The sequence below is a fragment of the Parambassis ranga genome, chromosome 2 (assembly GCF_900634625.1).
Source record: "Parambassis ranga chromosome 2, fParRan2.1, whole genome shotgun sequence".
Lineage (NCBI taxonomy): Eukaryota > Metazoa > Chordata > Actinopteri > Ambassidae > Parambassis > Parambassis ranga.
The window spans coordinates 18,515,985-18,541,461 of NC_041023.1; the positions used below are offsets into that span (position 1 = coordinate 18,515,985).

The 25,477-nt window shown below is 40.0% G+C and overlaps 1 protein-coding gene across 2 annotated transcripts in view; it reads right to left on the reverse strand.

Moving 5' to 3' along the window:
- The window catches only part of LOC114432506 (gamma-aminobutyric acid type B receptor subunit 1-like), a 65,854-nt gene that overhangs the window by 4,907 nt on the left and 35,470 nt on the right, over nucleotides 1-25,477 (reverse strand). For both annotated transcript variants that reach the window (XM_028400558.1, XM_028400557.1), the window contains 10 exons: nucleotides 24,191-24,382; nucleotides 19,467-19,712; nucleotides 19,273-19,336; nucleotides 14,967-15,044; nucleotides 8,283-8,433; nucleotides 6,621-6,753; nucleotides 5,815-5,931; nucleotides 4,078-4,185; nucleotides 3,435-3,528; nucleotides 3,123-3,250 (listed from right to left, as the gene is read on the reverse strand). In XM_028400558.1, the coding sequence (XP_028256359.1) occupies nucleotides 3,123-3,250; nucleotides 3,435-3,528; nucleotides 4,078-4,185; nucleotides 5,815-5,931; nucleotides 6,621-6,753; nucleotides 8,283-8,433; nucleotides 14,967-15,044; nucleotides 19,273-19,336; nucleotides 19,467-19,712; nucleotides 24,191-24,382 (1,311 nt within the window). The remainder of the gene's footprint in view (nucleotides 1-3,122; nucleotides 3,251-3,434; nucleotides 3,529-4,077; nucleotides 4,186-5,814; nucleotides 5,932-6,620; nucleotides 6,754-8,282; nucleotides 8,434-14,966; nucleotides 15,045-19,272; nucleotides 19,337-19,466; nucleotides 19,713-24,190; nucleotides 24,383-25,477) is intronic.

Here is a 25,477-nt window from a genome sequence, read left to right on the forward strand (position 1 = left end):
ACAGAGAGCTGTGGTGTCTTTGAAGATATCTGAGAATGTCAGAATTATTCACATGAGGCAGATGAAGCTCCTGAAAAACCTGGAGACAGTCACACCTTGTCTGTCTGCATTTAAACAGGAACTTTAAAAACACGGCACATTAAATCTCACCAGTAGCATATTATGTGTAGGTTAAAGCTGCTCATATAAATCACAAGATATACAGAAGATATGTCTTCCCTTAATTCTCAAGGGGATCTCCACCAGAGAGCACTGATGCTTGTATTTTGTAATGTCCCTGTCACTGGATATATGAGTCACAATTTAATTATTTAAGAAAAGTTTGTCTATGTTAAACAATACATGAGATTTAGTAGATATCAGACTGCCATTTGGGCTTCACAGCACACGAGTGAAGGCTTAAGCTGACATGAACAGGCCCACTGAGGTCCTTTCGGGGTTTTACAAGACTGCACAGTTTTACATTTGTTTTCTCTGATTTAAGACCAACCTGCCACAGCAAGAAACTGGGATAACAGACACTGTGTGACTCTGCTCACATAAAAAGCAGCACAGATAGACTGAAGGTCATCATATAACAAGTGATAATGCTAATACCAGTGCCTCCAACCCAACTCCTGTGCTCCATAACAGACAGACAGACTCTGGTCCAGGACCTTCCTGCTTGCTTCATAAGGAGTCATCACAAAAAGGCCACTCAGTGTTTCAGATATGCAGTTATGATTGGTACAATAGGGTGGGGTTGGCTGTGAAGGGGATGGATTCCAGACCCATTACACAGAGGGTGAATGGGTGCGGCTGGTCAAGGCTAGCATGCAATATGCATGAAAAAGCCAGACTTTGGAATATATAAAAAGCACCCAGACGAATACTGATTTAGAAAAAATGTACAGTATGCACTAGACCAGTCTACTTTGCCTACTGTACCTCCTAATGCACCACACGGAGACATCTTTTTTTTAGAGTGGAAGATGGTACACAGCCACGCTAAAAATAATATTAAAATATCAGTTCTTTGGCAACTGCAAACAAAGTCCAAACCAAATATGTGTGAACATGTTAACACTGCAAAATGCTATAGATCTATTATGTATTCATATGTTTTATTGACTTTGTCAGTTGTATATGATTATACCATATGTTAGCGTAATCATTTTACGGACAGCAGTGTTTGTGAATCAGTAGCTCCTCGGCTTGAAACAAAATGTTTGTTGAATATGGTTCCTGTGCGCATTAAAATGGTGAAATTACACTTGTCACGTGGAAAAGACAGATGTCAGGAAGCAGGAGAAAGGAGCAAGGTCAAACTGTGACAGCGGTATAGGTGTCGTCAGGGATGCTTCATCTGTAGTTATATACAAAAACCTTGTGTGAAGTGCAGTGTTGTCACCTTTGAGTTTGCAGGTACAGCTGCAACACATATTTCACAGATTTCTGTGCAACAACCTGCCAATTATTCCTTCCATTAATTATAAAAGTGTTACAGATGTTTCCCACAGCCTAAGGTGAGATATTCAAATTACTTATTTAATCCAACTAAACAACTGTCCAAAACACAAAAATATTTATCACTGGATTATACAGCCCCATGGCAGACAAATGGGACTTTTTTATTATATTATTAAATCATTCATTTATCAAAGTGGGGCAGCATGGTGGTGCAGGGATTAGCACTGTCATCTCACAGCTTACACCTGGAAAGTGCTCACTGCTGGGTCCTTTCTGTGTAGAATATTCATGTTCTCCCCAAGCCTGCATGGGCTTTTCTTCCACATGCATCTTAACTAAACTGACCAGAGTGTGAGTGCAAGCTTGTGTGTCTCTCTGTGTTAGCACAGTAGCACTGTGATAGACTGGCTGCCAATCTAGTGTACCCCTTACTCTCATCCATTGACAGCTGGAATAGGTTTCAGCTGTCAGTGACTGTCCTGTACAGCATAAAGCAGGTTAAACAAATAGATAGTAATAGTTGTCATTTGACTGATTGATTGAACAGTGAACAATCAGATTTATATCTTAGACACTACTATAAAGAGCTGCTAGAATAACAGAATGATAGAATGTGAGCCCTGAAGAGGAACTCAGACATGTGACTTTATTCTTGATGATGAGGACAAATCCCAGATGTGTCATCTTTGGGCATATTGCAGAGCATCATGCAGCCTGTCATCATTTACACACACTTCAGGGTGCAGTGCCTACCAGCCAGCCACGCCTTCCTTTAAGCTTACACATCAAGCTCGAGGTGAGCCTTGCCACCAAGGACATCAGAGCCCCCTCAGTAGAGCGTGAAACACAGGAGGAGCAGGCAAGGAAAGTGTCGACATGCCTGCTCAAAAAGCTGCACTGGTAAAGGATTGGAAGTGAAGGAGCAGAAGTCTGCAGACTAACACAGCCTGCAGAGAGGCACAATGCTGACTTTACATGGGTCCTGCTGCCAGCAGCTACAGCTAAACACACACTAATCATCCTTTTGTTGAGGTGAATATATATAGACAGGCTGCCCAGGCAGTTCACAGCAGACATTTGGTATTTCAGATTTATTTCTGCAATTACTTTACTGCAGTACGTTGTGTTCTGTTTGCAGAAGTCAAGGCACTGTATGTCATACAGTGCAGCAATACTCTCAGAGATTTGGTCATGTGTTTAAACACAGTGGGGTGTCTACATGTCTCCCAAATTGTTTTAAATCTAGACTAGCTCAAGTCTTCAAATGATGGGTGGATCGCCTAAATCCTAGAAACATTGTTATTTCAATCTTTTATTTGAAATGTTACACAAAACTCACCATCTGTCATAACATTTATTTTAGTTTAAGTATTATTATTTGATTTTCAGTATAAACTTACAGTACTTGTATCATTGAACCCACTAATGTTACCTACTTTGTGTGGCAAACTGTTAGCTTCAGGACTTTAGCTAACCCTTAGAAAGTTAATTAGATAATGTGTATAATAATTAGAATAATTTGGAATGAATAATAAATTAGTACAAAATTCTTTAGGCACCCCTGAAAATGTAACTCTTTGTTCTTTGCAGTGAGTAATTAATAGAGCACTGGTGTCTCCCAATGTTAGTGGTAAGTACTCAAACACACACACACACACACACACTAAACTTACAGCGACATTATAAATGGCCATGCCCACAGCTCGGTGGTCATTGATCTTCTCTGTGGAGATGGACTTGGTCTCGTAGGCCAGGAAGATGCCAAGCAGCAGCAGTAAGCCTTTATAACCATACACCACCCCTGCAGAAAAAGGACAAGGCGCCTGCTGTGAGGACTGATGCTGCTCATTTTAAACCCTCATAGCACATGCATTTACATTCTAAAAGACATTTACAGTCATTTAACATGATTTGTTGATACACCAAAGGGTTAAGTTAGTGATGGGTAAAAGGCAGATGGGTTTTGGCTGGATGCCTATACTTACCCAGCCAGGTGTTCATTTTTTCCGAGCTACAGTGCTCCAGTAAAGGCTGGATCAGGACATCAAGGTCTCCTTTGGGAGATTCTCTTGTGAATTTCTGCTCACACAAATGAACATGAACACACAGCAGTGAAGGACAGCAGCAACATACTATTTCAACAGCTAACATTCAGTTCAGCACACACTTCAGTTTAAATTTAGCCGAGATACTGTGACTTGTGAATTTATTTTCAAGAAAGCAAATGGTGTCATTACTTCCACTTTAATGTGTCAAAATTAGATAAATATTCATCAGAAAACTCTCAGCACATTAATTACTGAAGTCATTTCTCTAAAAAAGGAGCCTCCAGCTTATTAGTTTTCAGTTTAAAATGATGGCTGTAGGCTCTCTTCTGATTGGATTGTGTAACTCTCTAATAGATTAGTTAACTAATTGGTTAACTAACAAGTCATAGAAACAAGTACAGTACAAGTGAAATGACAGTGGTGTCATCAGAATCACCATCTCCCTTTTCTTACAATATCAGAGGGTCATTAGATTTCACAAACATTACACAAATCCTGTCATATACTGTAAACTATACCTCTCCTAATTCAGTTTATAACACATAAAACACACTACCAAATGTAAGATTTGCATCCATACCTCCACTGTGATATGTAAAGGATCCACAATCTGCCAGATCATGAGAGAGAGGATGTCGATGCCAAGCAGAACACCAACAGTAGCGTAGAGTTTCCATGGTTCCAGGTGCTGCTGGGAAACAGATAAAGGTGCTCAATACAGCAGAGGGATCACACATACAAAAAAAACTTAAATCCTCTCTTTCTGATTTGGAGGGATTTATGAAACCATAAATAGATTGACCTAAGCTGGACGAGAAAACAATGATCCATCACTAACTGAGGCCAATTCAATCTGCCCTGCAAGCAGCGGGCCATGACAGGCAAAGAGACAAAGAGGCCTTACTGATGAGAGCTCACAGCCTCCTGAATCAGTCAATAAATAAAGGTGTTCCTTTATGTATTCTGCTTTGGAAAAAAAAGACAGTGTGGGACCAGATCCAACTCCATAAAGTGGTTATTGATTTTGTTGCATTATTCCACTACACCAAAGGAGAGAAAAGGGATACTACAGCCACAGTGGGATGAGGCCAGACCATCTACACACTAACAGCTACAGTTACAGTAGCTAGCCTGTGGCAGACGTCCTCTTTCACATCACTCACATCAAGGTAGTTGCTGACCACTTGACCAACTCTGTAAACTGAAGCAGCAACAGAGTAGAGGAAGATGTGCAAATATCTGCACAGCTCACACGCACACCCACACATTTTTTTATTTATATATATATATATATATATATACATCTATATCTATATATGCAGATTTATGTCCTCAAATACAGATCAGGACCTGGCTGCTAAGCAGCAGGGAGATCATTATAGTGTATCAGTATGCATGTAAATTTTGTAATTTAAGTACAATAGCAGGTTAGCATCTCACAGTCAAAGCACAATTTTTAAAAAAATATATCCTGCAGAATAAGGACCTTAATCAGAATATGGTGTGCATGTAAATGTAGTCAATGATGCAGAGTCGGACTCTGTAAGATGGTTAAACTTGAGGGAAAAAAAACACATATATGCTGTCTGATGAATGTAGTCCCATTGCTGTAAAAATGATTAGCTAGACTGGCTGATGCTTCATCTACCTGGCAAGTGTTCTTTAGAAAACACCTGTCCTATACAGTTACATTGAACAATTTCAAAATGCTAATCTGGTGCCTTAAGGCGAGGGTCATGTTCAACCTCTACATAAGTATGATTATTATGACTTAAGCCTACATTTTGTGTAACGTAATAATTTCTCTGCTGGGTTAAAATCCTTATCCCTTACTTAACATGTTGCTGCAGCAAAAACAAAGGAGAAAACACAAGCACCCAAAGCTAGCCTCTCAATTTGTATGGCCCCACATCTGTTACACAGTCTATGTAATGAAGTTACCCCTAACATCCACCCACCATTAACCATTCCACAATAATATAATGGTTGTCAAGCATAACATGAAATGAAGTCATCTGATAAAGCGGAACAGTTTTGCTCTTGTCTTGCAGCAGGAGTTCCTGTCTTTACAGTGAAAGAACTACCATAATGAAGAAGGAGGGAGGTCCTTGACTGCTGAAGCTAAATGGAATAGTTGTCTGGCCAGGCAGTAAGACAAATACATGCTACACAATGCTCAAGGGCAAACAGTGGGGGTAGGCCAACAGCAGCAGCAGAGAGTAGAAGGATAAAAACAAACCTCAATATACACTCAGTGAGGGAATTACATGAATCCTATTGTTGTTGTTTGCACTCAGAGTCGCACCCCTGCATTTACCTTCCTCTTATCCTTCTTTTCATCCTTCTTGGTAAAGACAGTGTGGACCCACCAGATCTTGGTGAACATGCTGCCGTATGCCAGGCTGAAACCCAGACCGAGCAGCCACAGGCGGAACTAGCAGAGAGAAGAAATGAAAGGGTTCATAATTACACTGATTAATATATCAAGCAGATAAATCAAATCAGCTCTTCGGTCATTCTCCATCATTAAGCCCCGACTTTAATGGCCTTTTTTAAAACGACCTTCAAATGAAAATAACCCTCTCTGAGACTGTCTATATAACAGAGTTGAGCAGTAAGTGTCTTTGTTAAGGGGACAGGAATCACAAATTTGACAACAATAGGGAAAGTAAGTGTTGTATCAAAGGCAAACTCAGGGTGGATCACTGGCTTTAATTTTCTTGCCCAACACCAACCAACTCGAACCTCAGAGTCCTGAGAGAAAGTCTGATATGTCCCCCCTCTGTCCTCAACCTGTGTCCTTTGACTTTGCATAACCTTTGTTTGATAATTACATTTTAAATTTCTTTAAGGCTCAACTATGCCGTGTCGCATAAGCTTGTGTTTGGGACATGGCCTCATTAAGTGGCCTACAATTGTACAGTGTATGCCCAGTTTATATAAAACACTATGTCCTGGTTGCAGGATATAGCTTTGCAGAACAACACAAAGTTCAACTACAACTGTAATTCTGTCATTATTTTCATATTCTACACTAATTCTAATCATTTGCCGTCCTAATTTTCAGTTCTGGCTGTATTCAAACCTGAAAACTCAACCACTGAAGCAACTTTCAGTGTGTACCTGGCAGACGACAGGAAACTGCCTGCGGTGGACATGAAGGCCATCAATGCCCAGAGGGAAGACAGCAGCCAGAGCCATCATGCAGCCCACTGCAGTCATGTTGTTAAGGTAGGGCTGAGAGTTCTGGATGTACCTGAAGCAAACACAGATTTATTTATATCATAACCACAAACATGGCAAACAATAGGCTTACAGCTGCCATAGTGAAATTAGCACATAGTGTCCAGAGACAAATCTATTCACCTGTGCTATTATCTTACCACACAACTGTGGTCATTGCACTTAAACTTAAACCGCTTTCATCTGTCATATGTGAAGTACTATGAGCAGCTGCAAACCAACTGACACCGCAGCATGTGAGTTGACCTGTCTCCACGCCACATACTTTATCTTCAACTGCTTTCATTATTAATGCTCAGCTGACTTACACATTTAGAAACATTCATATCTCTTCAACTGAGTCTCTGTGTCTTGTCTGCTGTAATAGAGTACTCCATCAAAGTGAGATTATCAGTGGATTGTATAGAACTGTATTGTTGTGTTTTAGTTCACAAAGCAACTTTATATATCACTGTATTTCCATTTCAGCTGGCTTTGCCTGTTTTTGAATTTTTCAATTTCTATTGATTTAAAACCCACACTTGAACCGGCACATCAACCAGCATTTCTGACGCTTTCTTATTGTTACACTTGGATCTTAACAAGCACACACACACACAAGCAAGCACATGGCCCAAAATAGAACAGCAAAACTAAAGAACTTAGGGGGCACGGAGGCAGAATTTGCACAGGCTTGTTACCATCCGCCCACACGACACATACAACCAATTTATGTCTGTCAAAGACTCCTGGTGCCCATACAAACAGACACACAGCTCCTCGCCGCCATCGTCTTGCTGTCAGAGTCAGACTGTCGCCCAGTCCAGAATATTTGCTGTCTGTCAGAAAATCTGCAGCTCACACATGCCATCATACAGCTTCTAGTTTAGACTGGTTCTTAATATAATTGTAGGTGTCTGGCAGTTAGAGCCAGAAGGAATTGAGGACAGGGTTCACGGAGCGGCGAGGGAGTAGCTATGCTTTTTAATACCAGCACCCAACTGACTTATTTGTTATGAGAGCTCATTTGCAGCAACCAGCCTGCAAAAAATAAGCATTAGCCCACCATTCAGGTCCTCACTGACACTTCACATCCTGCACACCACCTGCATGCTTACCTTCCAGCAGGTGTGAAAAATCAATGAGCACCAAAACCACACAGCACAAGTGCAGCTTCTTCCCACAATCTGCCTCCTTTAAAGGACGTTTATCAGTCATATATATGTCAAACAGTCCCAGAGACATTTCTAATGGGTCTTCAGACCACTTTCTATGCATCCTTATTTCTATTTTCCTGTGGTGTTATCCTTGGACTTCTATTTGAAAATGTATTATGTTGAATTAATTTGGTTTCATTTGTGTCCACATCCAACCTTAGCACCTCCACCCTGCTCCACCTTCTTATCTCAACATGTGTTGTTTACAGTTTGAGTATGATATAATTACTATAGCAGTTTTCTTTCCTTTGTTATTATTGTACATGGTTTAAGTTGTAGGTGTTTTTTTTGTGATGCGGATTGGTCTCAAACACACACTGAATGTTGTGTGTGTGAATGTTTGTACCTGACATTGCTGTTATAGATGTTGAAGGTGAGGCAGACAATTCCCAGCAGGATTCCTAAACCAGCAAAGACAGACACAGACACAAAGAGCTTCTGGGACAGGTAACGGAACTCTTCGATGACCACTGTCTGATCTGCGGGGGGTTCCGAGCCTGAAAAGCAGAGCAGACACATAATGTGGAGGATGACAACGTCAGTAAGACAGGGCAAGAAAAACTTAGTGGAGCAGAAAAGTTGAGTGCATCCTCAGTACACATTGTCAGTGCAGTGGTCAGCCATTGACCACCCCCACTGTCCAAATAATCTTCATAATGCATCACACATTCACTTTGTGAGGAACTCCATTACCGAGGTTCATTTAACAATGTGCCGTGCACAGTCACAGCTCGGGAGTAAGGAAGACAATTGATGCCTTTCACTTTTAGGTTCATTTCATTCATTGACCTCTATTTGGCATTATTTATGAGCCATTTCACTGTTCTACAAAGCACATTTGGCACTCTGAAGAGCAAGTCCTGCTTAATGTGAAGTCTCAGTCAAATATGTCATCATTCATTCATTATCATATGAACAGCTCAGTTCATTTTAGACCTGCTTAAAAATACGGCCATCATAGCCGCCAAGGCCTCTGCCCAGCTGGTTGTGTGCAAGGTAGACCTGTAGAGGCTAATCTCTGTGAATAGAAAGTTATTATTGTCAATAAAGTCTAAAACATGTGTCTTTATAAGAACTTTCAGTGGCTAACATCTCTTTCACTTATCTTTTCTCCAATGCACCCTTCCCATTTGTCACCTAAACACAATAAAACAACCCATGCTCTGAGGCAAATCAACTATTCTGCATGTTGATTTGGAAATGTCTTTATTCTTTTTAAAAAAATTTTTTTCAATCAAGATAACATTAAAGTAATCAGACATACAGTCTAGACATTGTTAATGTGGTAAATGACTATTCTAGTTAGAAAAGGCTGATTTTTAATGAAATATATACAAAGGTATACAGAGGCACTTTTCCACTCCTACGTTCTAATGGTACATTGTGTTAGCTAATCATGTTAAAAAGGCTAATGATGATTAGAAATGCACAGCTGAAACTGTTTTGCGGATCAGAGAAGATGTAGAACTGGCCTGGTGATACCAAACTTTGGAACCCTGCCCAAAACTATTAACCAAAATAACAACATGGAGTACGTGGCCTTTACTTATAGTGTGTGCAGACTGAGTGCCTTTGCTGAGATACCCTCTCACTGTTCTTAAACTAAATGAAAACATAATAACATTAAGGTATCTACCTTATTGCAATTCACAACAAGGAAGCTCATCAATAGAGACCAAGTTATAAACAAATGTACTTCTTCTGTAAGGTTGGACATTTAAAACATAGGAGTCTACAGGCAGTGCCCCTAGAGACTGCAGGCACTGCAGTTTTTGACACAGTGGAAACCTGCCACACAGATTTTAAAACCCCTCCAAAGAATATTACCAAACTACAGAGAGAGGCAGAGGAAAGAGAGAAAAGATCTGAGGGCCTGGGATAGCATTGATGCAGGGCTCAACACATCGTGACTTGATCCAGCTCGCCTTTTGTTTTGAACACTGCCTTTGATTTGTGCCAAACTGGTCTGCATGCAGCGTATTGGCCGTATGTGTCGGGGTCAAATATTGATGTTTGAAGACTGAAGTTCCTGACTCTGGGAACGGGGAAAAAACTTTAATCCATCATGTTCGCATACCCTCCTTTGAAACTCTGCACAGACCAAAGATTTGCCTAGTTTGTGTAGTGGCTGTTCAAACACATCTCATTTGTGAAGAGTCCTTCTGAGGTGTGGTCACGCCCAATATTTGACCTGCAGCTTGGTCCTTAAGTTAATTCTGTTGTTTTAAACTGTTCTTAGCACACTAGGCCACAGGAACAATATGTAAAAGAAAAAACAACGACGGTTAAAGTAGGAAGTAGCTGGTATTCTCCTGACTTCCACCCTTACCCATCGTGCATTTGACCGCTTCACATGATTGTAAAAAAGTCTACAGTAATGCAGTTAATGGAATTCAAATTTATACAGCGTGTTTCACAATCAGAACTGTCTCCAAGCTGCAAACAATGAGTGATCATGAAAGCAGTGCATGAACACAGCTCATTCCCATGACTGTAAATCACCCACACACGCATTAGTCGACACTTCCCTTTTCTTTTAGCTGCACCCTGTCACAGACTGTTTGGAACATTTTCCTGATGAAGTCACTGAAGAGTGTGTGACAAAATGTGTGCATCAGCAAGTATTGGCTGTTGAGATAATGTGCTCCTCTTCCTAACGTTCTCAGATTCTCAGCCGGCGCGTGTGTTTGTGTGTTGTTGCAGCCTTCTTAGCAACTTTTTTTTTCTCATCTGAAGCTTGATCAGTGACAGAGCTCAGTGAGTGTTGGCATGTTTGAATGAGCTGGGATGTTAATAGCAGCCATGTTGCCATGGAGTCCTAAGGTCAAAATAGTAACAAGAGCATCTCCTTTCAGCACAGCGTTGCTATGGAAGCTGCTGGTTCATATTCAGTTGTGTCACACCTCAGAATCTTATTCAGGCAACACAACTCAAAACTGTAAAGCAGATGGAAGCAATGGGAGGAAAAAAATGTAAAAAAACATGGATATTTAACATTTGCAGCACACATCGCAAAAGCTTAATGCTATTACTGATCAGTGTTGAAGAATTTCCTTGAAAAATGTATCATTTGTTGTTATTAATGATGCAACATATTTCTCTTAATAATACAACAGTAGATCATCTGTTGAAATATGTATCGTGGGCTGACAAGCTGACTGAAACAAAGAATCTTTATGTGTTTATCAATATATTAATTGATATTGTATACTGATCTACTGGCTTGACACAGTGGTCAAGAAAGTGATGCACACATCCCAAGAAAAAAACAGAATCAAAGCTTTCTAAAACACCGATTATCTCATTAAACGTCTTCTATTTTCAAACTTTTTTAGATCTAATAATCAGTGGTGAGTGAGTTGAGAAATTGTATTACTGAAAAGAAAAGAAGTAACATAGTTTGTAAACTATAACCAGATAACCTCTTCTTCTATAAAATCTGATTAACATGACATTGAATCCAGAAGCTTGGATAATTTTAAAGGTATTTCACACCTTTAAAATAATCCAAGCTTCTACTATGAACTTAATCAGCAGTTTTAATGCCTGCCCAGCTTACAAGTGAAATCAAAAGTAAAGTGACATGTCATGAAGCACTTAACACAAACAACATGCAGGATATAAAGCCCACCCCCCTTGGTGAAGGTTTGGAGCAATGTATTCATCATCAACCTCTCCACCCCTTTTGCCTTTACTACAGTATTTCGGTCCCATGACTAGACTTATTGCTTCTGGAGTCCATGCGCTGTTTTTGGTGTCAACAACAATACAACTACAGTGATGTACATGTGCTAGGATTTGTTGGTTTGATGTTCAGTGTAAAGACATTTATGGTTTGCTCCTCCAGCTTAGCCTTGTATTGACAGACAGCTAACGTGTTCTAGGAGAGTCTGCACAATCCTGAAACACAGAAGAGCTGACAGACTGTAATTTATCAGTTTCTTCAACCTTTGTGACTGAGTTGTATACTAGTCAATTGCAGCTGTATTGCTCTACTATTGCCACCTTGATGAAGTCAGTGTACTCCCTTGGATTGTGGAAGTATTGTTGCTTCAGACAGTCAGCACTGTCTTTTTTTCCAAATATTTTTAATGAAGTTAAAAGTGGCCTACATGTAAAATTGAGACAGTCACAGACAAGCTTTGTCTTCACAATAACAAACGTGTGGTATATGCAGTTTGCTACATAAATTCCCCTCAATTCTCACATTTTCCATGAACCTCTCCCCCATCCTCCGATGCCTTGTCAATAAAGCAAAGTGCTTTGCAGTAAAAACAATAAGGCGCCAGAATCATAACTCATAAAGATTATGCATGTGAGTGGGTGTAAGTGTTTGCTGAAGGCAGATACAGTGTATACCTGTGGATGTGTGTGGGTTATAGAAAGAGAGTGCGGGTGCGCTCTGTTTGTGTAAGTGTGTGTGCATGTGTGTGTGTGTGCGAGTGTCCTTTGGGAAAATGTGTTCTTCTACACTAATACCTCTCCCTGCCCTTGATGGTGGAATCAGGATAGTATGTTACCATGGCGACTGGCTCCATAATAGTTACCATGGCAATATGGAAGAGAAGCAACGATGCAGCTGGGGTTGCCAGGGAGACCAAAAGAATGAGGAAGGAGAAGAAAGGAGACTAAGAACAAATACCAGGAAACACATCGAACACAGAGGAAGGAAGGAGAGGTGAAAGGAGTGAAGCAGATGTGAGTGTTGGAAAAAGAGTGGATAAAGAGGGGCTGTAAAGAAACAAAGGGAACACGCCACGTCAACAAATATACAACAAAATCCAGGTCACCTTGAGGAGGCCTCAATCTGTCACGTCACCACTACAGCTATTTTTGGTGTTCACCGCCAGGAAGGGCATGCTGACCAAGTATAAGGGTAAAGAGGAGGGAGGACATCTTGACGGTGCCTGGGGGTGACTGACTGTCACAGATAGTATCATTGGACGTCTGAAAACAGTCCAGATGGCCCAGACAGGCTCAACGGAGGCAGCATGAGCACAGGGTCAGACAACAAAAACATTGGATGTCAACACTTCCTCCAACCCCCTCTTGGTTCATGGCATGCCAGAGCAAGAGGCCACTTAAAAGACCTTGCTGTCTGTTGGCTTAAATAAGAAAAACATGGTCTTGGGAGTACAGCCAGAAATTTATCAGTACTTACGGTGAGAGCAACGTCACACTTTACCTGGAGGTCTCACAGCCTAGGCTGTATCTGCAATATTGACAAATGTTTGAGAATCTTCAGCCTGCTTTTTTAGAGGATGGTTGTATGACATACTAAAGAGACTTCAGTCATTCTTTAAAACTTTAACGGTAACTCTAAAACTCCTCAGAGAGTGGGGGGTTAATCCATTTATGGAGTTAGTCTGTTTGCTGTCCCTTTTAACAACAGTCTGCTTGGAATGAAAGCATGTACAGAGTTTAAGCTCTTTAAAATGCTGCAATTATTGTGTTTCCCAGACTGCAGCTTAACACCAGACGCACATGATTAAAGACATGATTAAGTACTGAAATTAGCAATGAAGGGTTGGTATCTCATTAAAGGAACAGGACACCAGTTTATGGAATTGGGTTATTCACTGTCTCCTGGAGTTAGATCAGTGGACAAACACATTTTAGTGTCTAGGTAGCTTAGCATAGTCAAAGGAATCCAGAGTATGTGTGAACAACCCAGATGTTCCTTTAAGACAAATAGAAAGTCGTTCCTCCATAGTATGAAAAAGTATGAATTCTAGAAATTTCCAGGCACAAAGAACACAAAGAATATACATTTTATTTTGTTTTTAGACTGGAGACTGTATCTTTGACTATATTTCTTGTGCACACACACACGCAGATGAGCCCATGAGTGTGTGTGTTGTGCCTGCACAGGTATCTCCAGGTTGGTGAGCCGGGTGCTCGCATGCTCACAAACCTCACATTAAAACAAGAGTGACGGTTGCTTGTGCGTACACAAAGATGACTCAGTTGCTTGCATATGCACAAGTGTCACTTGCAAGAACACACAAGGTCACACAACTGTCACACATAAGGTTAACTCACACACAAAGATGACTAGGTAGTCTGAAATGATGTAATGAAAATATGTAGGAGACAAAACCCCCTGGTCCTCTCCTGTGTGATTTAATTTCAAAGTCATTTTACAGTAAATATGTTAAATTATAGAATACGAATATGCAATACCGGTTTTTGGACAATGTAGCATTTATTCCTAATGCCTGCACTTGCTAGTCAGTAACCACTGTGTCACCTTCTGTGACAGTTACCCACCCGTCCCCCTCCTAACACCAATCGATGCAACTTTGGGACTACAGGAAATCCAAACAGCTGCGCGTGAGACAGCATTCATGACAGACAGTCAAACAAACAGGCAAACAATAAACAACCCAAGGTCAATCCACAGCCATCACCCCCTCCCACCGCATTTTGTTTTACCTTTCACAGCCTTGCAACATTTTCAGAGCATTAACCGCTGTTAGATCTGCATCTTGTCAGTGCTCGGGGAGGCAGAACTGATGCAGACACACACAGAGCTCTCCTGTGTACTGATTAGGGAACACAATTTCATTCCTCAAAGTCAAGGTCACGGAGCCCAATCCCATTAAACTACCACACAGATCGCTTTCTCTTCTTTTGTTTGGGAATGTCAGCTAGCACCCTCTATTACTGTGTTACTGTCATGGGTCTGAACTAGTTTTCATGATTGTAAATGGAATCAAAGTGTTACCTCTTAGCACTGCTGTTCTGTTTAGTGCTGAATCACTTGGATAACTGGACAAAAAAAAAAAAAAAAGCGAGCGAGGGTGTAGCTATTCAAATCAAATGTGACGGACTGACTGATGAACATTTGCAACCTTGTATGCAGAGAGGAGAGGGAGGAAAAGGCAATAAAGGAGAAAGTAAAGAGGAATTAGGAGAGAGAGGCGAGGCTGCAGGGTCGGGCAAAACAGGAGATTGGAAACTAGAAGGAGTGCAACAGACAGTGATAAAGAGAAAAATAAAGGGGCTGAGGAAGATGAATGTCCCTCACCTATCCACTTGTCATTTCCATACCAGGACAGATTGCCTTTAGTGCTGTCGTAGTATCCAATCTTCTTATAGCTTCCTCCTGAGGGAAAGAGACAGAGAGGGAGGGAGACAGGGAGTGAGAGGGGGGTTCACATTCTGCTTATTTATAATGTTTTACCAGGTCATGCTGTAACCAAATGTGTGCAGAAGGGAATATCGCTCAGCATATTATCATCATTATTATTATTGCTAACCTTACCAGTAAGCTAACTGAGACAAAAAAGCAGCCTGTAAACCCAAGTATGTAAACTCTGTTCGAAGAAGCTAGCTCTTGGGCAAGACACTTCACCCTAGCCTGTGGCGCGCCTTGCTAGTCATTGTATGACACTGCTTGGCAGCAGCCATAACGAATTTCCCTCTGGGATTACTAAAGTATCTAAAATTAAAAAAAAAAAAAAAAAAAAAAAAAAAAACACACGCAAAACTGTGTGAGAGAGCAGGTGAAGAAAAATAGGTACTATTATGTGGGCAAAGCCTTCCTAGGAATAACAACAGAGACAATACCCCAGCAGTGAACAAAAAACAAAAAAGACAGCCTTGTGAAGATGTGCAGATGGAGTCCACAAGTTCTGACACATGCCATTCTTGGATTTGATAATGAGTGTTGGTCTCTACAGGCCAAGTGTGGCTCCATACAAGGACATTTAAGTGGAACACACCTGGTCTCGGAGGAAATTCATTCATCTCTAGCAGAATAATGGTATTTATTTATCTGCTTGTTTATTTGCTGCACTTTAGGCTTTTGAAATATTGGTGTCACTATCAAGTCAAGTCAACCAATGTAATGTTATGGGGATAGCAGAGATTATAAAGAATGGAGGGCAAGCTTTGCAGTGTGATGTGAAACCAAAAAACCTCAAGAGAATTTTCCATTTAATGAAAAAGGGGAAAAAAATCATATTAAATATCACCAGCAGGCTATGCACTGACACCGACACAATGGAATGAAACATGAACAACTCTTAGGCTTGAATTACATGCTGTCATAGCATGGGAACAAGCAACAGCTAGCTATTTCAAAGACATCCATGTATTGTGTTGAAGCAAAGATCACAAAAAGAGATGGACCTCAAAGTGAAAAGATGCAACATCTGCCCCGCGCTGATGTTCGTCTTCCTGCTACACTGACATTCCTCTATCTGTTTTTTTTCTCACATAATTTTCTTTTTTTTTTACAGTAATTATGATCCCTTCATTTTTTTTAATAATAATAAATACTACTTTAAAACACTCAGACATCATACAAACAAGAATGCATGTTTTTGTCTGGAAGATCTGACTCCCAATTTATTAAGAATATATATTTATGATAACAGCAAATGTAATACCCATATGTATAAATATGATAAATATCTTTTTTCCATCAATTTTTATTCCATCAATGCACTGTACTTTTAACCCTCGCACAACCATTTGTGCAGTCATGCAACCACCCAGTGTCCCATAACAGCAATGCCTGCAAGTCATTCATGTGGAAATGTTTCCCATCTCTACCATAATGTAACTGCAGCTGAGGACAGTGCATGGTGCGGTGGATCATGCTGTTCCTACAGCACGCACAGCTTAATGTTCTACAATGTTCACTCCCTGGTTAAGCAAACTTGTACTGCTGGATCCAAATCCACTGCAGTCATAAGATAACAAAGTCCACATAGAGCTGCTTAACAATGTGTGTTTATACTGCTACAGCTAAGATGTGATTTATATTCTGTCATCAGCGGCACAGTGCGCTGCCCTGTGTCACAGGTGGACAGGGGTAATAATACAGGCGGGGAATCTAATATCAGTCCGATGCACACTGCACACTGTTTATTTTCTCTTTACTGTAGTGCTTTTCTCACACACACAAAAAATCAGAATATAAATCAGGAATTTAAAGCTGTAACCTGTAAGTTGCTCCCATAAGGTAGACACCTGATGCAAACTATAGACTGTATGTGAGATGGACGTGCTCCCTCCCAGTGATCCCAAAACATCTCTATTGTCCCCTGGTGCTTTTTTTTCATTTATCACACTGGTTTGTGTTCAAATGCTCCCCTCTATATGTTTGTATTGACTTAGTTATTGTTGGCTAAAAAAACAGAGGAAGTAATGGCTAGGTCAGCAGCTGTGATTGACAGGTTCCAGAGTGGAGCAGTCATGGCATAGACTCTGTATGTTTATATACAGCACCACTACCACTAGGGGTTAGCTGTTGCATTTACCTTCTCTTACTGAGTCTTCTGTCTTAGCAGCCTGTGTTCCTATGTTGCTACATACTGTAACAAAGGTACAGCGTGGATAACAGCATCTAATATATCCAAATTCCCATCAGGTAGTTTCATAGTTTTTCATAGCCATGCTATTTGTTACTTTTGTAGGTGGATAAGCATAGCTTATTTTCTCATTATTATTAACAAAATATGGTCTGAGCAGTTATAGCAAAAAGCTAATAATTTATCTTATTAGCTAATGTTACAAAAAACTACAGCAAATCATTGTAGTGTAGCTACATTACATTGAGCTGGTATCACAAGTATAAATACTATATGAGTGGACATAATAGTATCTGCTCCGCTGGGAAAACAGTCTGAATTGACCGAGCCACATCTAGAAGTGGTCCATCTCCAAAGCTTATTTTTTTATTTGTGGATTGTAAAACTTCCTATGCACAGATCATCCCTCTGCACATCACACCAAGTGTCCTCCTTAGAGGGATTCCAAACTACTTCTTCCTGTCAAAGCTACACAACAACAACTACTTACTACTGCAACTGCCGAGATGCAAAGTGGAGCAAAGCCAATTAATGTTAGGATGCCGAGAAGAAGCTTAAATGATTATTTTATGTCCATTTCTATTTATCCACTTAGCTTTACATAATAAAACAACTGCCCAGAACCAGAAGTGTTCCAATTACCATGAAACAAACTACAACTCTCCACTGACCCTCCCCCCTGTGGAATGATGAGGCCAGTGCCGCAAAGAAAATCAGCAAAACAAGCTTAATTTTTAATCATTCTTATGAACACAAACAGCCTATAGTTACAGATCTCAGCTCTGTCACAGAGACACAAAGTGCACACCGAATAGGACATTACACAGGCTCAGTAATCAAAAGGCAGCCAGCCTTCCAAAGCCTAGATAGAGGACACTACATCACCATGTGATCACTCAGCCATGGAGGCACCACTATCCCATTCCATGAAAAACACAGTGATGCAACCTTCCAACATAAAACAGCAGCCTGTGTAAGTAATGATTATTGCAGGGAAGTGTCTCCACTGGCTGGAGGCTACAGCACAGACAGACACTGTGTTAGATTTGTTTCCTGAGATAAACAAGAAGAAGCCATCAAAAACACATCCATCCACACGTCCACTCAAAAATCTGTACATATCAGACAGTAACTACATGATACCAGCTCATTCAACACTACCACACACACTAAATATATCTCAGTGCAGTGTTGGCAAATAATTGATTCTAGACATCAATGCAACTGACAGTGAACAGAGAGAAACAGGAGAGTGGAGAGGCTTCATTTGTAGGCTTGAAGGAGGATGAAACAGGACATTACATTACTATACATACTATCACGGTTTACTCAGATCTCGCTCTTTGGACATATTGGAGGCCATTTTAATCTGATTTGATTTAAATGACTTGTGCAGTAAAACACTAAGAATTATAATATAAAATAGGTTCCTGTTGAGATATTTATATTGTTGCCTGTGTAAACAGATATCATTGGTTTTATGATCCTGCTTGATGCTGTTGCTGATAGTTAATTACAAGTAACCTAATAAATGCTGTTGTGCCTGTGTGTTATGAAAAAGCCCTCTCAAGTGTTGATGACCTTCAGCATTATATATGTCAAATTGGCACCAACTGACCGTGCCATACAGTGCGTTAAGAGAATCTGTTATAAGGCTTGTCCTTGATGTCCCATCCAATTCAGAGCCACTGCGCACATGATGTTTCTTTACAACTGTTTGCTACGAGGTGGAGTGACTTGATGGAAATGGCAAATGGTGTTCTGCTGTTAAAACTGGGGCTAGACAGTTGTTTTTTCTACAATCTTATCTCAATTAAACATTCAAGAACCAATTCAATTTTAATGCAGATTCTAATTTTTTGTTCTGCTTTGCCAAACAATCAGGCCAAACATACAGTATACGATTTCTCATATACATATATATATATCCTTAATCAGATATTATATATATCTAATATAAGCTGATTATTATAATGAATTCATGTCAGAGCAGAGCTGTGTGCTGTGGCATACCTTGAAGCTGTTCAATTAGAGTCCAGGCCATTCGAGAACCTTGAGCGTCAAACACAACATGACCCTGAAAGAAAAAAGGGCACAATTTGAATGTTTCAATATCTGAGTCCATAATTCGCTCTCTCATATTACCATGCAGCACTACTTTCTTACTTTTTGCTGCTACTCTCTAACCTCCTTCCTCTTGTACTTACTGAGACTCCTTCGAAAGAGCTGGTGTTCAGTGCTCGGTAAATCTCAGCGGTAATATGTCGGTTGTTGTAGTTGAAATCTTCTAGACGGTGACCTCTGCGCTTAAGGGGTCCCACAGTCTTGTTGAGGGCCAGGGCCAGAGCCCACACAGCGTCGTAGGCCAACGGGGCCTCCTGGAAACCACCTGTTTCCTCTGAATTTTTACCTCCAAGTTTAGACATCAGCTGGGCCAGAAACTCCTGGGACGTCTGAAGAGAGGACATGATAGAAGTCTGGTCACTACAGACCTATTTAAATGGCCCTTTTAAAGAGTCAGACTCTTCAAAACACAAGTGCTACTAGAGGTTTTACATTAGCACAAAAACAGTGCTGTAGCAGTACAGTACAGTTCAGACTGGCTCCAAGAGTGAGGTCTACAGATGTCCATGTAAAAATGAATCACTTCCATGCATGAACATACCTTGGTATTAAAATGTTATGCATGATGCTACATGCAGTATTGGACAAATATTTGATGCTTTATGTGTCCCGTAAAAAAAAAACAAAATGTTCAGAGTTCCAATAAAGATGGCGTCACACTTCAGCTAGGCTTCATTTCATGAGTAAATATGCAGAAACATGGTTTAAAAAGGAATATAAAGGCCCCAACAAATGTGTCAAACAGTCACACTGTTTACTATCTCAGGCTGCCTGTCACATCAACAAAGGATCTCTTCTATCACAGCATATTTCATGTTCCACCTTTACAATTCAACCTTCAATCTCCTCCATCTCCCATTGCCAATTACCTTATTACCTCCTCCCTTTCGCACTGTGCCTGCACCAGCTTCTTTACTAGTTTGAGCCACAGCGGAGCTCAACTCCAAACAGCCCTTTCTCCAACAGCAATGTCAGGACCCATCAATCTTCCATATTATCTCATAACTCATCATACCCCCAGAGCAACATGCACACTTTAATCCTTTAATCATGATTTTATTTTTTTAATCTAATAGGTGCCTAGTGCGCCCATTAAGCACATCCCTGTTTTCAGCGGACCTTCAATGAGTTCCAAATTTTTACCATCCAATTAGCACAAATTAGTAAATCTCTTGCAGGGTTATGAACAGGTCTGCAGTAATGGTCAGTCATGTAATAATGGGCTATTTAGGGACATAATATTGAACACAGACCAGCTTCTTATTAAGTATTTGCTTAGAGTTAATGGGAAAGAGCCATCTGCAGCCTTAATACTTGATTGCTATAGCTACAATCACCGTTTCATAAATTTACTTTAGGAACTCTCTTTGTTCGTCATATTGTATTCACAACAGCAGTCATTTATTTTAATAAGACCATTGTTGTCTGTGTGGTATGTAATAAAAATAGATGATACTGGATTAGGATACCCCATTAAATTTTAACAATGTCTGAAGAGCTGTTTTAAGTCTCTAATGGAGGCTCTGACCACCACCATGTTAATCCAAATGCAGGCAATGATGTGGAGTATGGGTAGGCCGAATTGCTTATAACACCTTGGATTTATAGGAAACAGCACAAGTTTAATTACTCCACTGCACGCTGTTGAGGCTGCTTTTTGTTGACACTAGTCTGGTTTTTGCTGTGTCTACATCATATGCTTCATTTCTCTGATTGGTGGTATATGTCTATCCAAATAGGCCAGAGGCAGTTTGTTCTGTGTCTGTTTGTGTAGCCCGCTGGGCAAAAAATACTCAGACCCACAGAGACCCGGCTGATTCTTTCTAAAGAGCAGAAGACGAATTAGGATGGCTGACCAGTAACAGTCGATTACACAGCACATATCACAGTGACTTAATTAGCAGAAAGATCATTTGTTTGAATACACACTGCATATATAGCATGAATGTTCTAAAATGTATACATCACACACATACTCACTAAGTTATGCAAAACATTACAATAATATCAAATAAATAAGTTGGTCAGACTAAGACTTTACAATCAGAGCTTCTTAGGTAAAATCTGTGTGATGTGTTTGATCCATATTTTCTGCATTTAGTTCCTGTCAGGTCACAGCTAAATAATATATTTGAACAACTGGTTAGAGATTCAAGCTTTATCATCCAAACAGGGACACTTTAATTGGGCTCACAAAAGCCTGTTACAAACCTCTGTGCAGTGATTTATCATCTGTCATCAGCTTTCATTCTCACGGATAAACCTTAATCAGATTTATCTTCTTATTAAGATCGATAGAAAACCCACCACAGAAATGGAATTTTAAGTGTGGCAGATTTTTACAGATTATGCATAACAGCAGTGAAACAATGAGGTGGAGGTGAGATTGCTCGTTCATGCATTAAGACACAAACAAACAAAAACCCATCAATAAATAAGACTAGGTATATATTAAAGGCTGTGGCAGTCTGTCTGACTCGTTGTTCTGAAGTGGGAATGAAAGTATTTTTAAGTTCCCTTTTTGCCCAGAGGTGCTCTGAAAGACCTGCATGATGGAGGTGAGAAGAAATGAGTAGACACACACTAAATACTGCACCTACTGTGTCATGTCTACATCTACTAGTCAGCTATAACTGACCACATGACTAGGAATAGATCATAAAGTCATCGTTTTATAGCAATTTATATGCCAAAGAAGTATTTTCCCCGGGGGGGGATGTACCAAAGGAGCATTGTGGTAATTAGGAACATTGGGTGTGTTTGAAATGCAGGAACTCCTGGGCTCTGTCAGGATGTTTCGTGCTTCCATCACCAGAACTTCTCCTGTAAAAGCTCTTTCTCATTGTTCTGAGCAGCCATAAAAATGGCAGGTGTCGGCCAGACAGTGATTGGTTAAACTCATCATTGCATCTCTCTTAGGATAAAACTTGAAGGTACACAGAAGACAATGTGCACTTAAAAAAATGCAGCAGAAGCAACACCAGGACAAAGGAAAGTGAAAACAGGAAGACAATGATGTAAGGCTCGGTTGGCCTCATTTTCTGTTTTAACACTGGCACTCTGAACCACGTTTAATAACAATATTTAATAAGTGTGCTGCAAAGTCATATTTCAGAATGGCAGCAGATAGCAAGGACAAAACAACTCACAATGTCATAATGCTTCTCATAATTGCTCTCATAAAATATATTAGAATATATATACACGCCATCAAGGTGCATTCATTTCATAGAAACTATATTACATGTGTTCTCTGTGGGATTCTTTGAAAGAAATGCATCCAGCATGGTGCAGCTCCACTGCTCCCGTCCTGTCAGCTCCTCTAACGCCTATGTCTGAAGTGAAGACAATTATCACCTTCATTTCAGACTGTCTCATGGGGTACGGCGTTTAAAATCTTCCTCAGTTTTAATTACAGAGCTATTAAAAAAATCCATCTATCATCGTTTAATAAAAGTCGAACACAAATCTTTTACACATACATCAAAATATATGCAGTATGAACCCTTTGATTGTACAACCTTGTACAATCTGTAAAATCCAATGTTATTATTTGACTTTTCTATGTCTGCATGTTTATTACCAGTGTTCTCTGCATGTTTATTAAAGACCAGTGTTCTCTTACAACAGGCCACACATTTTAGCAACAGTATTATTTCTGCTGATACACAGCTCTACTTTACACCTGGTGACAGTGTATGATTCCCAGCTATCTTTCTGACACAAGAGTTAAATGGCACTGCAACCCTGTCATTGACACAAACCTATCACTTCGCCAGGCAGGGTGAAATGATAGGTTTCTTCAACAGATGTTATTTGCCAAAAAAAAATGTTTTCATTTTAATAGTTGTCCATGTCTGTCTCTTTACAATCACTGCATGTCCATAAAACTTTGCTATAAATTTACAGTGAAATTTCACTGTATTACTATAGTTTTGTACTGTAAACAGTGCAATCTGGGCGAAAACAGTATAGCATAGATTTGCTGTATTGCTATTATGTAATGTAGGAGAAAAATACAGCACAAGAGAATCACAGTTCCGTCTCCCTACTAAAGGTGTCTTGCTGTTTTGTACTTAAATTAGAGTGCTGTGTTGGGCTACATCATCTATTTAAGCATAAGAATTCATTCCATTTATCTTCCAAAAAGCATTTTGCAAAGCCGTGTTAGTCCTTGTCAAGTCACCTTGTCAGAAAGCATCAATAAATTGACTTTCTTTCGCTGGAGACTGGGATGAGCAATGGATTAATAATTCCACACATTATGTACAAGCTTTCTACAACAAGAAGGTGCAGAATTAACCTGACAAATCCTATCCAACAAGATCTGTTCTAAACACGATTTAAGTTGTTTTGAAAAGTAAGGTGTGAAACTTTGGATCTCCTGAATAATCAGGAAGTACGTCAAGTGAAAAAGTCCCTCACTCTGTATGCTAGCAACACTGAGAGGTGCCAAAAACTGCATTAACAGTACGGTGAAGGTGCACTACAAATCAAGGTTTCACTAAAACCTAATCAATGAATAGGAGTTAACTATAAATACTCAATGTGAATAAAAAAACCCAAAAACTACATAATTTTAATTTATGCAAAGTAAAGTCATTCTAACTACATGGGTATGTGGCAAGGTTGAATGATGCCTACTCTACCTGTGCAAAAAGAATTCATACACATATTTAGATGGTAGTGATATTATAGGGGGATATTAACTGGTATGACCAAAGCTACTGTAGTCTTTTCAGCATGAATTCCCTGCACACTCTGTGTGTGCTCTTGATAAGCCACATTATAACACTGCATGTCTTACCAGGTTGGAAGCTCCTCTTACTGTCTCTGGGTTAAGCATGACGATCTCTGTGGTCACATGACCCTCCACAGCCTCCGTCATCTGGCCCACAGTGCAGTTGATGGATGGGTCTTTGATCTTAAACCAGTTGTCTGCATACCAGCCGATAAGAAACCACACATATTTTTTCCCATACAGCTTCTCTTTGTATACCTGCAGACAAGAAAGCAGGGAGAAGATATTAACCTAAAACCTTTTAGCGTTTTATAGCTTCCACAGATGATTAATATTCTTCGTTTTAATGCGAAACTGCCTAACTAATTGGTTGCTATCAGATTGTAAAGAGACGTTACACTAATTTAACAAAAAGTGCATCAGAATGAAATCTCCTACCCTACGTTTAAGCTGGCACATTTTAACCTTCTAGATAATACAGCACTGACAGAAACTGTTAAACAGTTAAAACCCACAACATGCTCACTTGATAATCTGCCTACACATTTTTTTAAAAAGTTTTTACTTTTTAACTGCATATCGTCAGATGTGTTGCAATTCTCTAAAGTCAGGGCAGTTTCCCCAAGCCCTAAAAACTGCAGTAATCAAACCTCTACTCAAAAAAATCAAATCTGGATGCTTCAGCAATAAAGTATCTAACCTTCCTTTTCTGGTAAAGGTCATTGAAAAAGCTGTTGTTCAACAAATTCATGCATTTTTGGTGCAAAACAATCTTTTTAATGTCTGGATTTCAAGCGCACCACAGCACTGAGACTGCACTTAATAAGGTCTTAAATGACATACATCTGAATAATGATGCATCCAAAGTCTCCGTCTTAGTGCTGCTGGACCTTAGTTCCACATTTGATACAGTTGATCACAACATACTGCTCGACAGGCTGGAGCAGTGGGTGGCACTGTGTTGAACTGGTTCAAATCTTACTTACATGATAGGGACTACTTTGTGTCAATTGGTAACTATGAGTCTGACCAAACTAAGATCACATGCAGGGTTCCTTAAGGGTCCATTCTTGGACCACTTCTGTTCAACATCTACATGCTGCCTCTAGCTCAGATCATAGAACATCACAACATCTCTTATCACACAACTTTATATTTCAGTGTCATCACATGACTACAGTCCCTAACATTCACTAAGTAAGTGTACTCAACAAATCAATGAGTGAATGAGTCAGTTCTCCAGCTCAGTGCTGACAAAACAGAGATGATTGTTTTTGGTCCCAAAAATGAAAGAGCTAAGATCAGTGCTTACCTTGACTCCATGTCACTAAAGGTTACAAACCAAGCCAGAAA